This window comes from Micromesistius poutassou (genome assembly GCF_964030765.1).
Source record: "Micromesistius poutassou genome assembly, contig: SCAFFOLD_2634, whole genome shotgun sequence".
Lineage (NCBI taxonomy): Eukaryota > Metazoa > Chordata > Actinopteri > Gadiformes > Gadidae > Micromesistius > Micromesistius poutassou.
In genome coordinates this window covers 9,269-25,429 of record NW_028177324.1, presented here as the reverse complement: position 1 = coordinate 25,429, position 16,161 = coordinate 9,269, and the positions used below count along the sequence as shown (strand labels likewise).

Below are 16,161 nucleotides of genomic sequence, written 5' to 3'. Positions count from 1 at the left end.
GTTGACGGTGTCTTAAAATAAGATTCATGAGAAAATGTCAGGTCAAAGTGGGAGGACAAAATAACGAGAAACATGACTAACACCAAAGCACTCGTCAGAAGACCATCCATTCAATACCAAACTGGTTGTGAACGTTTACTTATGTGAGGACTTTATAGAGTAAAAGGTCCCAGACCTCAGAATGTTCAACACATTTGTTGGCCACCAGGTCTTAAAGATGCTCTAGAATCGGTTAAGAATTAGGATTTGGAAAATAAACAAACCTCAAAACATGGCCCCTTCCATTTTCTCCACCATCATGTTGTCGTGTGTGTTGGCAATATGAGCGCACACTCTGAGGCATGTGATTGACAGGCGAGATCGACTTCCCAAACCAATCAGGGAAGATTGGTCGGAATTGAGCCAGGAGTGGTCTAAAGTCAAAATAGTCTCATACAGAGGAAGGCCCACGGTGAAGCAGAACATCTATTCCCACAGAGCATTTCTCCCGGTAAAAGCTGACAGATGGCTGGGGTATTAACAAATCTAACAAATGACACAATTCTAGCACTTAAATCTTCTCTAAAGCTGCTTTCAAGTATATTTAATCTTTTCTAATTGTAAGAAAATGCATTTGGTCCCTCATCCAATCTGGCTACACTGAGTTCAGCTACAGTCCACTGGGTAGGCTGGTACACTGATCTATCCATCATACATCTAGGGAGACACGCCCACTTGTGATGTCATTAAAAACACAGGAAAAGGCAAATTTTCACACCTGGTGGTATACAACGAGGAATACAAAACAGATGACCTTTGGTGTGAGGGCATGACCGGTGAAGGACACAAACACACCTGCTCTCTCAAAAGGACGGCGCATGTCGAGTGCAAAATAAAACGTGGGAAACCACAGAGGCCGCAGATTCAAGCAGAGGTCACATCACGACACAACGGGAGTTGATTTGAGTTTATTTAAAAGTAGCACACGACAAAGGTGCACTCCAACGATGGCGACATTAAGTTTCTCCACTGAAATAATACAAAAAAATGAAAAAAAAAAACACAAGGAGACACACGGCTCAGAAGCCTCGGTGTGACGGCCCTCACGTTGACCGGCGCGTCACACACAAGCGTTCAGGAGGGGGGGGAGGGGAAGCAGACTACACACAGACACACACATGCCTCGGAATACACTTGAAAGCCTACAAAAACTAAAAAGTACCGGAAAATCCACAGAAATCTGCTTTTCTGAATAAAATCGAGGGGGTAAAAAAAAAAAAAAGGCAGTTTTCGGTACCATCCATCATTGCCCCCCGCACTCAGTAATGTGTTTGGCGTTCTCCCGAACCAGGCCTGCTGGAGAGAGGGGGGAAGGAAGGGGAGAGAGAGAGTGAGCAAGAGCGAGAGCAAGAGAGGGAGAGAAAGCGGGGGGAGGCTGTGTGAGATATACACAGAGATAATGGTTCACATGACGACCGGGGACCAATCGCGTCACAGCCAGCTCCGGGATCTCAAACTGCTGGTACGTAGTCCAAAGTTAACCCCTAACCCTCGTGCATCTCCTAGGCATCAGCTAAAAAGAGGAAAGAAAAGAAGAAAGCTACACAAAAAAAAGGCAACCATTTGCTGCATTTCTTTTCGCTATACTGTTGTACAGCAAAGACTGTGTTTGTGTGCATGTGTGTGTTTAAAGCTAGTCAGCGCTCCCCCACCCCCACCCCCCCCCCCCCCAGAGTGGGAGCTGAAGCCGAGTAAGGGAAAGAATGTGTGGCCACTTCAAAACAGTACGCTGGTGGATGCACCTTGTTTTGAGTGCACTCGATAGCAGACAGGAAATTCCAATGAATCCAGAGGCCCAAAGGAAGGCGCGGGTTAGAAAATTACACTAATACACATAATGTGTGCCCGGGGGAGGGGTGCACAGAGCAGGGGGGGAATGAGGTGAGTCGTGGGTTAGGGCCCGTGGTCGTACTGTGTTTATGAAACCTTTTTACTTTAACTCAAGCATTCAATCAAGCACATGCCCACTCTCCCAGACAGCAAGACCTGAGTGTGTGGGTGTGTGTGTGTGTGTGTGTGTGTGTGTGTGTGGGGGGGGGGGGGGGGGGTGTGTAACAGAGGCCATCAATAAAGAGATTCAGCGTTGCTGTTCCTGGGTTTCTTGATCTTCTCAAAGTTCTTCAGGATCATGTCATGCAGGGTCACCTGAGGAGGAAAGAAAACAGGAACATTTCAGCATATTTGTATTCATATGAATGTTTGAGGAAAAAAAAAAAAAAAAAAAAAGTGGAACGTTCAACGTTCTTTGGGACACTGGCAATTTTTTTTTTTAATTTTACTTGTTTCTCAAAATTACCGTCTCCTTTAGTAACAGCTACAAAATGGCATAGAATAGTACGTTCAGGATAATTTAAGACCAAAAAAAAAGTGGGTACGTTTTTGCTTTACCTCCAATAGGATTCAGCAAGAGTGAAGACGGCAAAAGCGTCAATCAGTTGTTGGGGAGTTTTTTGGTAGACGTAAGGCAACGCCCATAAATGGAAATCAATCGCTTCCCAGCAAAGGACAGACTGAAGGTCTGTTCAGATGCAGGGCACCTGTCCGGTGTCTAATGCAGGCCTGCGCGGGTCTCGCACCAGGGCACCTGGCGACTATGTTGGTCCCCAGAGGCTCCGGCCCCTGAGGCTAAAGCTCAGGTTGTCGTCCCCCGCCCACCTCCGCCCCGCCCGGTGCCCAACACTCACGTATTGATTCCTGAGCTCGGACACGATGAGCCTCAGGCTGATGTACTCCTTCTCGTCGATCTCCGACACAGTGATCCGGTAGTCCTCCTGCAGACGGAGCACAGTTTATCCACTTTATTTGATTCCACGTTACAAGTCTAATTTTCATTAGGAATCAACATTTTCGACCGATTTCCAACACAATAATACTGGTCAGCACATTGTGATGGGGTACGAGAAACTGTTCTGCTGGGACCCCTGCCGCTTCGGGCCGGGTCACTTTTTGTTCCCCACATATTTCCCCCGGTCTCCAGGGTTTTATTAACAATGAGGATTATCTGTTCTTTGTTGTCGTCTTGTGTAAACTGTAAGCAACTTGTCCGGGCTGCTGGCCTCGGACGATGACAGTTTGGGCTGATACGGGGATAAGCTATGGAGTCGTGGATCCGACAGAATTTTGTCGGGGTTCGACTTTTCAGGCCCGATAAAAGCACACGCAAGATACGGCAGGCAGGACAGACAGATGGGTGGAAAGCATAGGAAAGGGAAGGCTGCAGATAAGTGGGAGGGGGAGGAAAGGAGAAGGACAACAACAGACAAAAGGTCATGAGAAAAGAGGCAGAGATGGAGGGGGTGGGCGGGGTCAGTCCGAGGTGAGAGTTCCCAAACGTGGTACCTCGAAAACACGACAAGGCTGCATGCCAACACTCATTACATAGGGCCAACGCTCGGCAGTTGCTTCCCAAGTCTCAGGTGTCCACCTCGACGGCCAGTATAACAACTGACTCCATTCGTAGTCACATCTGTATATCCTGTTTTTTTACCACACAGGATGTGTTTTGCAGATTTTGAGATAGTCAGAGCAGTTTCGGTCTTTCATGCTCTTGTTTACACCGATCAAAATAATGCAACACCAGGTCTGCAGTAAGCTGCTTCTCTAGCACACCATGTATTAGAACAGCCAGTCCGACACGCACAGCATAGAATAATTATTGAAGTGCACCTACAGGCACACCATGAACTTAGATTGTTAAAGATCCCATGGCATGCTACTTTATGAATGCTGTTAGTGGGCCCCTAATACAGTACTTGAATACGTCCGAAAAATTCAGCCATGGTGCAAAATTACAGCCACTACGAGCCAGTCCCACAATGAGCTTTCCACAAACGTGACGTTTTTTAGAGGCGGGTCAAGGTGGAGGGTGGGGGTGTGGCCCTGAGCAGCTTGCAGCCACGGTACCATGTGCTCGTGTTTACAACGGATGTAACGCAATGGCGAGGCGCACACAGCTTTTGGCCGTGTTCTGTAAATATTCTAGAACACTCCGGGTGCTCCGGCGGGAGTCCTGGAGCTCTATATCTAAATAATATCATATTATACATAGATATCTATATCATATAATGTATATTATCAAGGCCAAAAGCTGTGTGTGCCTCCAGACGATATTATGAATCTCGTTTCTCCTCATGGAGGAGAAACGGATTGTTGCCCGCGATGGTTGACCGTGATGGTTGACCGCGATTGTCTCCCGCCGGAGCCCGGCTGCCTGCTGCCGAGGCACCAACGCCTCGGTAGCTGCCTCGCGGTGGTAGTGCCTCACGGCAGCGGACAACGGATGGAGACAATCGTGGGCAACAATCCCTTTCTCCTCCATGTCGCGGTTCATGGACTTCAGGGAGTCAAAGCCAAAGTTCCTTTCCCCCAATTCCTTCTCAACCATGGCTGAGATAACCCCCACTACGAGTCTCGTTGTGGAAGTAGCTACCAGAGACGTCAGAGAACCCAACACATTCTAGTCTTTTCACCAAATGCAAGCTTTACGCAAGCTTGCCTTATTGTGTTGTGCGTTATGCGCCATAACACCAACAGCGGAACGGTTATCCAAATGTATAACACTTGCGTTACACACACACACACACACACACACACACACACACACACACACACACACACACACACACACACACACACACACACACACACACACACACACACACACACACACACACACACCTTCTCAAGTGATAGTTAATAGGCATAGGCTAAGGCCAAGTACACACGTACCAAAATGATATTTTTTTTCCCCGTTTTCCCTGGCATCGTATCAAGAACATTTGCGTCCAAACGGATCCATCTCAATACGACTCAACACGCTACTTCATATTCCAGGCGTATAGGTGGCGCTGTTTCAGTTTTAGAAATTCACTGGAAACGGAGAGGAAGAGGCGCATAAAGCTTGAGCGCTGTATACAAATACAGTAGAAGAAAATAAACTGAATGAGAAGAACATGACGATGGCTCCTGTAGCGAAGAATAGAATAGAATATTATATATATATATATATATAATAATAATACATTTTATTTAAAGGCGCCTCTCTGGGCACTCGAGGACGGTAAAGGCGATGTCCGGATGAAGGAGAATTGCCGGCGGAGGCTTGAGCAGGTGAGGATGGAGCCGATGGAGTTCAGCAGCTGAGTACTGGAGGAGTCCTGTCACGGGTTGATGGAGGAGCAGCAGGAGAGAACAGACGAGGGCGATCCAGATAGAAAGCCGACCAGCCCACATTGTAGACGAGGGCCCAGGTGACTTAGGCCGTCAGGTGAGCAAACCAGGCGAAGGGCTCAAGCCGAGGCAGTGGGCTAATGTTAGCCAAATCACGCAGATGCACAGAGATGTCAAGTGAATCGTCGATGGTGCGGAGAGATGAAGGATCAGTCTCTCACTTGAGTTGAGAACAGTTGCACAGTCCAACAGTAGAAGGGCTTACAAGTTTAAAAGTTGCAAAAGATAGGTTAAAAGTTATCGGCGAGCAGTGGCAGCATATCTCGCCAACGTTCACTCGTTCACCCGTCGACTCGTCGACCCACTAACACTAACACCACACACTACCACTAAGACCACACACTACCACGATATATATATATATATATACGTATATATATAATATTTTGCGATAGTAACCCTAGGCACAATATCTTCTCCAGCAGGAACACGAGCATGTAGTCTGCCATTGTTGCCATTGGTGTGGCGATGACATCATTGAAACGCAAGTATGCGTATTGGCCGTCCAAATGAACACTCAAGGGCTTTGTTTATGAATTTATTCACCCTGGGACCAGGGGGGTATTCCATCAACCAAGCTAAACCCAAAGCCGGGCTTATTTTGCTTAGCCTGGCTTCTTTCAGCTAGAGTTGCGTTCCATCAATGTGGCTTAAGGGAATCTCCGCTAAGTAACCATGGCAACTTATCCGACCAAACAACCATCAAGCTAAACATAAAGCCGGGCTTCTTTCAGCTAGAGTTGCGTTCCATGAACGTCACTTAAGGGAATTTCCGCTAAGTAACCATGGCAATTTATCCGACCAAACTAACCTGGTCGGGAGCAGGTTAACTGTCAGGCTAACTTGAGCGGTGTTTCAGAGAAATCCATCTGTCAGCAACAATTGTACCATCAGAAGGTTCCGCCAAGCCTAGTCCTCACAATTTTGTCATAAATGTACATATATGAAGTACAAACAGCGTATATTTTCACTAAGGGTCTAAGATTAAATGACGCAAATGAAATAATTCAATGAATTGCTATCTATTATTACTGTGGCTATTTATTCAACACATTTTTACACAAATCTATGTATTATCGCGTCATCAGTAATCAGCGGCTGGGTGAATGGTCTAGCACTTGCCTTGTGATACGTGCGACCCGAGTTCGCGTCTAGACTAATGCGTAGTATTCTTGGCGTTGGCTTCATTTTGTAATTCCCTTTATTAATTTTATTAATTCCCTAATTAAGAATATTCAAAGAAATGGAAAATAAATGGCATGAAAAGTTACTTGATTTCTCTAGTAATCCTTCCTATATTACTATTACTTGCGTGGGGATAGAACCCCGGACGACCAGGTGCAAGTCTGACACGTTAACTCGAGACTGATCAGATCGCCGATTTTTGTGCCAGGCAGCCTCCCTGTTTCTATTAATGGTTACGGTGTTCCCTTTTTGAGTTATTATATGCGTGTACTCCTCATAGACCTCCACAAGCAGCTTCTGTTCGCCGCTGGAAAAGATCCCGCTCTGTCCTTTTCGGACATTTGATCCATGATTCGACATTCACGGTTATGGGCTGGTTACATATCTCGTGAACGCGCGTAATCCACGATAATGTGAGCCTGGTTTGAACTAACCTGAGCAAGGCGCGGCTGAACTGCGTTGATGGAACGGCTTTAGCCTCAAGTGGAAGTTGGCGCTAGTTCTAACCAGGCTTAATCAACTAATCGCCGCTTTCGTTAGCGACTTTGATGGAATACCGCCCAGGTTTCAGAAAAGTTTGTTTGCAAGCAATGCGTTTACAGGATTCGTTGGGACGATCGGCCAAAACGATGCAAAACATCTGCGTTTAAACCAAAAAGCGTCTCCGTGTGGATGGCCCCTAAATGTCCACCGACCTAATTTCAAGTGTTTTTTACCTTTTACACGTTAATTGATCCCGGTTTGTGATTGGTTGATATTGATTGGCAAGTTAAGCCGTACTGGACAAACCAACAACCATATTTGCCATAGTTTGAACCAATTACAAACATTGAGTGTATATGCCATGCACCGCACACATAAAAAAACAACACACACACACAAACCAAAGAAAACACACAATCCCCCCCAACACACACACACACAACCACTCACCACGTGGGGATACTTGGCGACCTTGGAGACCAGCTTAGCCCTAGTGATGTAATATCTAGAGATCTGGTCGAGGTAGGACGCCGCCTCGCCCTCCACTGTCCTCAGCTCCGCTACCGTTTCCTCCTGCACGCACAGAGACACAAACACAAACAGCGGCCTTAACCCCGAGGACCCTCAGTGGTATTCTTAGCCCCCCCCCCCGCCCCCAAGCATACCGGCGTGGGAAATCTAACCGTCTCTCTGTCCTGGCTCCACTCAGACATAGAGCAGTAGAAGAAGACATAGCTCAGGGCATAGATATGGATCAGTCCATGGATGCATATGGTGATGGTGACAGGATCTGGGTGGACGACTGTGTCATTAGTGTTGTCCGACTGTCCCACTGAATGCGATTGTTCCTCACGATTTTTTTCCCACGTCAATAAATTATTACAAATCACAGAGCTGAATGCGACTGAACACATAAGACGAGATTTCCATTTTGTTGAAGAGCGTGATTTACTATATTATATATATATATATATATATATATATATATATATATATATATATATATATATATATATATATATATATATATATATATATATATATATATATATATCTGTTAAATTGGTTAGACCAATAACTATCAGATATCTTTGTCACCGTGGACACTGTACATGTTGTAGGAAATGGCAAATGACTTACAGCCCATTTATGATTATTCACAGTACTTATTGCATCCATAGTGGTGAACTACATTCACAGACATAATCTCTCACCTATTATACGTGTTGATCATTAATCTCAATAGCAGTCGGCGCTGCCAATCGACGATGCGTTACATGAATAAAGGTTGCTTTGGTAACATAATGGTGATCAGTTGGATCACAACAGTTCCCTTTTGGATCGAAACTTTCTCCAAAAAAAGTCATAACCTACCTTAATTTTTCAAACAGGGATTCAAAAATTACTGTTTCCAAAACATGAATGCATTAAAGAATGAGCCCCCAACCCACATAATCCAACTTCTATTTGCTACATTATTTTACACAAAGTGAAAAGCCATAATTGATTCCTCTATACGTAGGATCATTTGGTAAAAGCCAGATTATAAACTTGTTTTAACTAAGCTATACTAGTTTATTAATCCATCCATGTTTTTCACCGGCCTGATCTATTGGAAAACGCTGTACATTTGTAAATAGTTTTAACTCTAAAAGTTGTGTTGTTTTTTTTTCACATCATATATATCATATCACATCACATATATCTTCTATGCGTCTGATGTAAAAGGACCTCTTTAGTGTCTGTATTGCAGTGGAGGAGAAGGGTTTTGAATTGGACTGGTCTAACGACGTTAGTGCAGTGCAGTTTTAAAGTTGCATTATGTAATTATAAGAAAATGCATGTTCAACTGTTTTGAATAGAGCATATGAGAAGAAAAAAAATAATGAAAACTGTTTAAAACCCATGCAAAGGTCGCCCTCCTGTGTTTAAACATTGAACAGCACCACGTCTGACCTGTATGGAGACTCCAAAGTTATTTCCATCTTCTATTCTGGGGATGAGAAGCTGGACCCACATCTTCACCTGATAATAACAAGAGGCAGAGATAGAAGTGTGTGGGTGAGTGTGGGTGAGTGTGAGTGAGTGACAGCTAACCGACTTGACAACCACAGCAGCAGCTCCGGTGCATCACAGTTAACGCATTTGACGTTTGTTATTGGTTGACACCAAATGGGCCATAGCTTGTTAGTTTGTCTAGGTTGACTTAACTTGCAAATCAACCAACACAGAAACTGCAATTTGTTTACATGTAAATGTAAAAAGCAAACTCTTGCCATTTCTTAAATGGTAGACATCTAATGGTTAAGGGCGCATAGACTCGAGTACTCGCCGATACCGCATTTTAGGCAGGATCGGAGGAGTTTCCGATACTGCTATCAGTATCGTACCAACTCTAAGTACAAAAGCCCGGAGAGCCTCACCGTGTTGCACTTCTCAATGAGTGTCCGGATCTCTGGCTTGACGCGCTCGATCAGGTCCACCAGCCGCCGGTTGCAGCGCATCATGTGCTCTGGTGCCACCACCAGCACCTTGGCCTCTCCTTTGGCGTCTGAAACCCAGAAGGCACCCACAAGGGCTCTCTTAGTGGACCCTTGGTAACCCCGAACAACTGGAACGACTTGAAAGGCTTTGCAGTACAATTTGTCTTTTTCAAGATGACCATCAAATCATTTAAAACAGTAAAAAGAAAAAAAGGTCTTTACCCCGACAGTTCTCATCAGCGGCGCCGTCCTCTAATTTCCTCTTCTTGGCATTTTGCTGGAATGGCCAAACACAGATGTTTTAGTACACGGTTTGGTTGACTTGTTTATGGCTGAACGTGGGGCTTTCCTATTGTACTGCATATACAATACATTCACATTACACACGCAACATTCCTACTTCAGCTTGATGCAAGCAAGACAAACATGTCCCGTTAAAGGCCAAAGTATACTACTCCCGACTCCGTAATCCGACTCTGTGACTACAGAGACCCCTCCAGCATTCGCAGTTCTCCGTCGAGATGTTGGATACGCAATGCAATTTGCCGCCCGATCTACCTTATATGTTGACTACTAACCATGTAAATAGTGTTGAAAATAAACTTCCAAAGCTTTTCAAATCTTATTTGGTGTTTAATTGGTCCTTGATGTGCAAAGTAAACAAGGTGCAGCGCAAATAAAGGTGCAAAGTCAAACCGTGAAAAGTGATTCCGGAAATTATTTTGTAAGAGGACCAAAAACAGCCCTTGCCGCCACCGTCCGTCTCTGTTGCGTCGACGGATAGTTAAAAAATATTGGATGCGTGCGTTGAGCTACGGAGAGGGTCTCACACAGGGTCTCCGACGAGTATAAAACCACCTTAAGAGTCTGCACCTTCCATGTACCAGAGCACGGGTGGGTAGTCATTCTCTTCATTAGTTGAGAATACTATTCATGCCCTGGTACATACAAGGAACAGATCCATAGTTAGTGTAACAAGCGACACCTGTGTTTGTCCTACAATGGCACCACTGTGAAAAGGATATATATATGTGTCCCAAAGCATTTACATTTAGGGCATTTAGCAGACGCTTTTATCCAAAGCGACTTTGGTTCACACACAACCACAAACACCGACAGCAGAGTCAACCACGCGAGGCAACAGCTCGTCAGGAGCAGTCCAGGTGAGGTGTCTTGCTCAGGGACACCTCGCCACTCAGCTAGGAGGAGCCGGGGATCGAACTAGCGACCTTCCGGGATACAAGGCAACCAGCTCTGCCTCCTGAGCTAACCCGACCCTAAAGCCTCAGCCCCAGCTGTTGTAGGCTTCATTTCTCTGCTGCTACTTAATCAAAAGCTGTCCTGGTGTGAGGTATCCTCCGTATGCAAACGAGAGCTGCAGCACACATTTTGCCTTCATTTTGACAAATTTGAAGGACACAACGGGTGCATCCTTCCTAGCCTTCTGTCCCCCACAATGACCCCGGGCCAATACAACTAGAACACCATCCATTCATAATAATAAGAATAGCTAGCATCGCTAACAGGCAAGCAGAGCTAATAAGTAGGCTATAGCGTATACAAATAACCAAACGTATTGGTTTAATCAGATGTTGACGTACCGGGTCAAGGCCGTGGTTGCTGTTTGTGAAGAGGATAGGATCTGGCACCCTGACGACGATCTCAGAGTGGATTTCCTTCAGGTCCTCGACGTTCAGTATGGGCTCCTAGGAGAAGGAGCACAAGCATCGAGTCACCCACCGACAGTACGCCGACCAAGCGTCAGGCATGCCTAAAATAAAAAGGTACAAATAATTATATATATAAAAACAAAACAAATAGAACACATTATAATAGTAAATCTGCAGGCTCTCACATCTGCCTTTAAAGCCTCTCTCTCTCTCTCTCTCTCTCTCTCTCTCTCTCTCTCTCTCTCTCTCTCTCTCTCTCTCTCTCTCTCTCTCTCTCTCTCTCTCTCTCTCTCTCTCTCTCTCTCTCTCTCTCTCTCTCTCTCTCTCTCTCTCTCTCTCTCTCTCTCTCTCTCTCTCTCTCTCTCTCTCTCTCTCTCTCTCTCTCTCTCTCGTCGTGTTTATTGCTTGGGATTTGAGGAAGCAGTGTCTACTAACTGGGACACATGACAAGTTCAATATGAATATTATTAATAATAATAAACAAAAAACCAGCAGGAACCTTAGAACAAAAAAAAGAACCAACATTTGTTTTGACTCAACCGAGTCCTTCAGTGGCGTCTTTCTCTCAACTGAAAGAGGACTTACCTTTAAAAAACTGTCTAATTCCAGAAGCTTCAACGGGAAGAAGCTAGCGACCAGGTGCTCTGCCTGGTAAGAGTAGAAGGATAAATGTATACATTTTTGGATACAGTTTCTCAATGTCTTCTGTGCTTATGGAAGGACAACCCCCGAAGGTATACTATAGCATTAAGAATCACTTAATCATGCCAATATGGGCCAAACAAATAAAAGTAAAACATTAAATTCCCTCTTATTGTGACTAATGCTCTTTGTATAATGTCCCTAAAAAAATGGATGAACAAATAAACAAAACAAACCCACTTTCAACCTATACTTGTGCTAAATTTAAGGTATTCAAGTATGAGCTTACTGCCCCTAGAGAACAGCTACCTGGGATGCCGTTTTATCTTCACCCCCCCCTGATCTCTGTAACGGTACCTGCCTGCCTTCTTGAGCCAATTGCTAGATTTTATTACTTAAATCATGCATGATCTGACTGAAAGTATGCATTACTATTTAAGAATGTGTTAAAACATGCATACCTCGCTGGTGATCTGTTCTCGGAATGCATCCACCTGTAAAAAACAACAATAAGAGCAAACAAAATACAAGTTCAACGGTACTGAAACACTTATAGGCGCTGAGCGGAAACATATACAGATCAGAATAGCATTCAATATGGTGAAATCACACTTTACACAGGGGGAACCTGTGCCAATTCACTACACTGACGTGGAATATAAGGTTCGTAGTCATTTATACAACTTGTCCACATGTAAAGGCCTCGACAGAATACTGAAGAATAGGCGACTCCACGGTCCACAACAATGGGACATAAATTGAGAGCGAGAACTACCATGAATGGCACTACTATCATCAGGCATAACCATTCGCTAAGCATTATCTCTCTCCTAGTGGCCCTGGACTGTGGATTGTGTGGACCAGGCCGAGACCCATGGGTTTCGCTGTCCGGTTACAGGACTGTCTAACATCCACAACGTGCGGGTCCTTACCTTCGACTTGAGCTCGTTGTCTACCTTGAGTGAGGACGACATCGCGTACGACCAGAGAAAAGTCAACAACCCGATGAACACAACGGCGCGTATGTGAAATCCTGACCACGGATACTTTTGTTGGAGCCACACACCGCTTTCAAGCGAGACGCCGCTTCCAAAGTTATGACGTGACGTACACGGAAAGCGACACCACGTGGGTCTGACATGTGCACCGACGTGTTTCTGGTCGGACCGATGTTGAGAGGGCACCGTTCTAGTCTCAAACCTCAGACCCCTAAGGTTCAACCTCTTCTTAAATGAGATCAGGGAAACTCCATATGCGAAACATCTGAGATGTCACGGCACAAAAAGTAGTGTTGTTCTCACTGGGACGTTTAAGCCATTTCTCCGTTCATTTTTTTGGCGGTTTATTTCGTTCTTTTGTAATACTTTAATGGCTTTCGGCCATTACAATTCTGCATTATTCTTTATGATTCCGATTTTCTCAAAATCATATCTTTAATGTAGGACACATCTCTAGAAAAGTGAGATTTCGAATCAGTGTTTCTACACGGACATACCTAATAGATGTACCAATTTCCGCAGCCCAATTTTCCTCTTGTTTTGTAGCGCGTCATCTCCGGGAGAGCCAATTAGCTTCTGTTGTACCGCGCAAGCGCATCGCGGAGGCGCGCAGTAGATCCCGGAAGTTACAGCTCCGAACAGTACAGCGTTGGAGTTGCAGCTCATGTGACAGTTTGTGATGCACTTGTATGAAAGTAATACGATCAGTCAGTCAGATATCGTGGATATATATATATATATATATATATATATATATATATATCTGTCATAGAGGGAAGCAGCGGCACGCCTTCAATTATAAATCCCTTTACTCCAACGTTGTGCACTGATTGTACACTGGTGGTGGATGGAGGGTGTGAAATGAGGATATATATATATGCTACACGTGAACCTCCTAAAATGGCGCAATTTGATTGGTTCGCTATCTCGGGATATTGGGCAATATCCCATGATTGAGTTCTCAAACTCGTGATATTGTTTGACGGTCGTCTCGTCACGCTAATAAAAAAACAAATAAACCGCTAATAAAAATGAATAAATCCCGGCAAAAAGGGTTATCTTGTTTATTTTTGGAGTGTTCACGTGTAGTAGGCCTATATGTTAGTTAGTTAGTTAGTTTTTATTTGTCCACGATGTGGAAATTTGTCTTTGGTCTCATAAAAAACAACAAGCAGGACAATAACAGCAACAACAAGCAGGACAACAACAGCAACAACAACAACACTTACACACAGACATCGTCATGGCAAAAAGCAGGACAGCAGTGGCAGTTACATTACAACACATCGCATCAACGCATCAACGGGGCATGGTGTTCAGTGCCCCAATTGCATTAGGAATAAAAGAATTTTTAAAAATATTGGTACTTTATAACGTCTACCAGAGGGAAGAAGTTCAAACTCCCTATTGAGTGGATGAGAGGGATCATTTGCTATTTTGACAGCTTTTTTCCTAAGCACTTCATCGTACGTACAACTTAAAGACCGGGTAAACCAAGAATAATTATGGGTTTTGAGTTTATAATACCACAGGAAAATATATTATTAACCACCCTGCCAAATTTGAAGGACTAAAAAAATCGCGAAGTATATAAAATTATGCTTCAAAGTTGATGAAAAATGAGCAGTAATCCCTGGCTCAGGACGGTGGGGGCGTGTGCGCTGCAGGCCAGGAAACCACGCTCATCACCGGAGAGCCAACTGCAAACTGACAATTCAAACCAGACTCGTGAGCGGTAAAACCATAGACGGGTGAAACCACAGAATGCTAGTGCGCGGTTAATGTATTTATACCTAGAGGGCAGCAGGGGGCGGGTTTATGTGAGTATGACCGCTTTACGTAAAGCGGTCATCGATGTAGACCCGCCCATTTTAAACCTGCACACAGAACATTCTCTGAGGCCTAGCTCCTCAAGGAAATGATTAATGGGAAAAATATTTTTTACATGTTTTGAGGGACACATTTAAGGCCTAATTAATATGATAAGAAGAAAAATACTGAATTTGGTTTACCCGGTCTTTAATTGTTTGTCTTGTCCCTATGATTTTTGAGGCAAGGTTTACTATTCTCTGCAGCTTGCTTCTTCCTTTAATATTTAGATTACCGTACCACATTGCCATGTTGAAAGTTAGAATGCCTTCTATCAGGTTCTTATAAACTGTTTCCATAATGTGCTTACTCACTCTAAAGGAGTTGAGCTTGCGCAGTAGATGGAGACGTTGGTTACAGGTTTTAAAAATATGGTCTGTGTTTTCACTGAAATTTAGGTTACAATCAATATATGTACCTAGATATTTGAACTTGTCTACTACCTCTACAATTTGTCCCCTAATTATAAGGGGCTGCACAGGGTCCTTTTCATGAAAGACAAGTTCCTGAGTTTTTGTTACATTGATCTCTAAGGAACTTTCATCACACCACTTCTGGAGAGATGACACGTGTGCTCTATATACTTCCTCTCCGACTATGTCCCCCTTCTTTAATAAGGCAACCAGGGCCATATCATCTGCATACTTGAACAAACGAAACTTTTCCAGATCTAATTGGAATTTGTTTGTGTATATGGAAAAAAGTAATGGGGATAAAATGGTCCCCTGCGGGGCGCCGGTGTTAAGCACAGTGATGTCGGACCGAGTATTGTTAACCAGGACCTGTTGAGGGCGGTCAGAGAGGAAGTCCCTAACAAGGTGGATAATACCACCGTTTACTCCTATGTCGATAAGTCTCTGCAGCAGGATGTGAATCTGCATGCTGTTAAAGGCAGAGGTAAAATCGATAAATAGGGCCCTAGCAAGGTGGGAGGGGGCTTGTAGGTGCTTTGACAGGGTGTGGAACATACTGACAGTTGCATCATCAGTTCCCCTCTGACTTTTGTAAGCAAACTGGAGATGATCTAAACTGTTAGAAACTGACGCTGTAATTTGTCTGCTTATAACTCTCTCAAAACATTTTCCTAAGATAGAAGTAAGAGCAATAGGCCTGAAGTCTTTTAATTCAGTAGCTCCAGGTTTTTTAGGGATAGGTACAATATAAGACATTTTCCATAATTTGGGCATTGTCAAAGAATTAAGCAAGTTCTGGAATAACTCCAGCACAATACCTTTAAGTTCATGAACATTTTCTTTTAAAACTCTCCCTCTCAGGCCATCTGGCCCCGGGGCCGAGTTTGGCTTAATACTAGACAGGCTGGCTACAATCTCATGTTCATTCAGTGTAATGGGGACATATCCCAAAATGGACCTACACACACTATCACGTTCAGCACTAAAATCATTCTTGTCAAAACGACTGAAAAAAACATTTAAATCATTTGCAAAAGATGGAGAGGGGTGTGACAGGGGGGTACGCTTTTGCTTAGTTTCCCTGCCCATCATCACATTTAAACCTTCCCATGCTTTCTTGGCATTTCCTGAAAAATAGTGACATTCAACT

The 16,161-nt window shown here is 44.2% G+C and overlaps 1 protein-coding gene across 1 annotated transcript; it reads right to left on the bottom strand.

Annotated features, from left to right (window-relative positions):
• Positions 1–941: 941 nt before the first annotated feature.
• Positions 942–12,816, bottom strand: LOC311376251 (proteasome activator complex subunit 3-like). The gene is made up of 10 exons (XM_084491101.1): positions 12,664–12,816; positions 12,193–12,225; positions 11,675–11,737; positions 11,021–11,125; positions 9,642–9,696; positions 9,360–9,487; positions 8,893–8,961; positions 7,387–7,509; positions 2,724–2,810; positions 942–2,184 (listed from the first exon to the last, which is right to left on the bottom strand). The coding sequence occupies exons 1-10, from the start codon at positions 12,703–12,705 to the stop codon at positions 2,104–2,106; spliced, it is 786 nt and encodes a 261-aa protein (XP_084347227.1). The 5' UTR covers positions 12,706–12,816; the 3' UTR covers positions 942–2,103.
• Between the last annotated feature and the right edge of the window lie 3,345 nt (positions 12,817–16,161).

What these genes read in the sequence shown, in the direction of transcription:
- LOC311376251 (XM_084491101.1), bottom strand. Translation starts at nt 12,705, where the DNA reads ATGTCGTCCTCACTCAAGGTAGACAACGAGCTCAAGTCGAAG. An exon ending in ACAACGAGCTCAAGTCGAAG is followed by an intron (nt 12,226 to 12,663) that starts GTAAGGACCCGC and finishes TGTTTTTTACAG; the next exon opens with GTGGATGCATTCCGAGAACA. An exon ending in ACTTTGGAGTCTCCATACAG is followed by an intron (nt 7,510 to 8,892) that starts GTCAGACGTGGT and finishes CTGTGCGTGCAG; the next exon opens with GAGGAAACGGTAGCGGAGCT.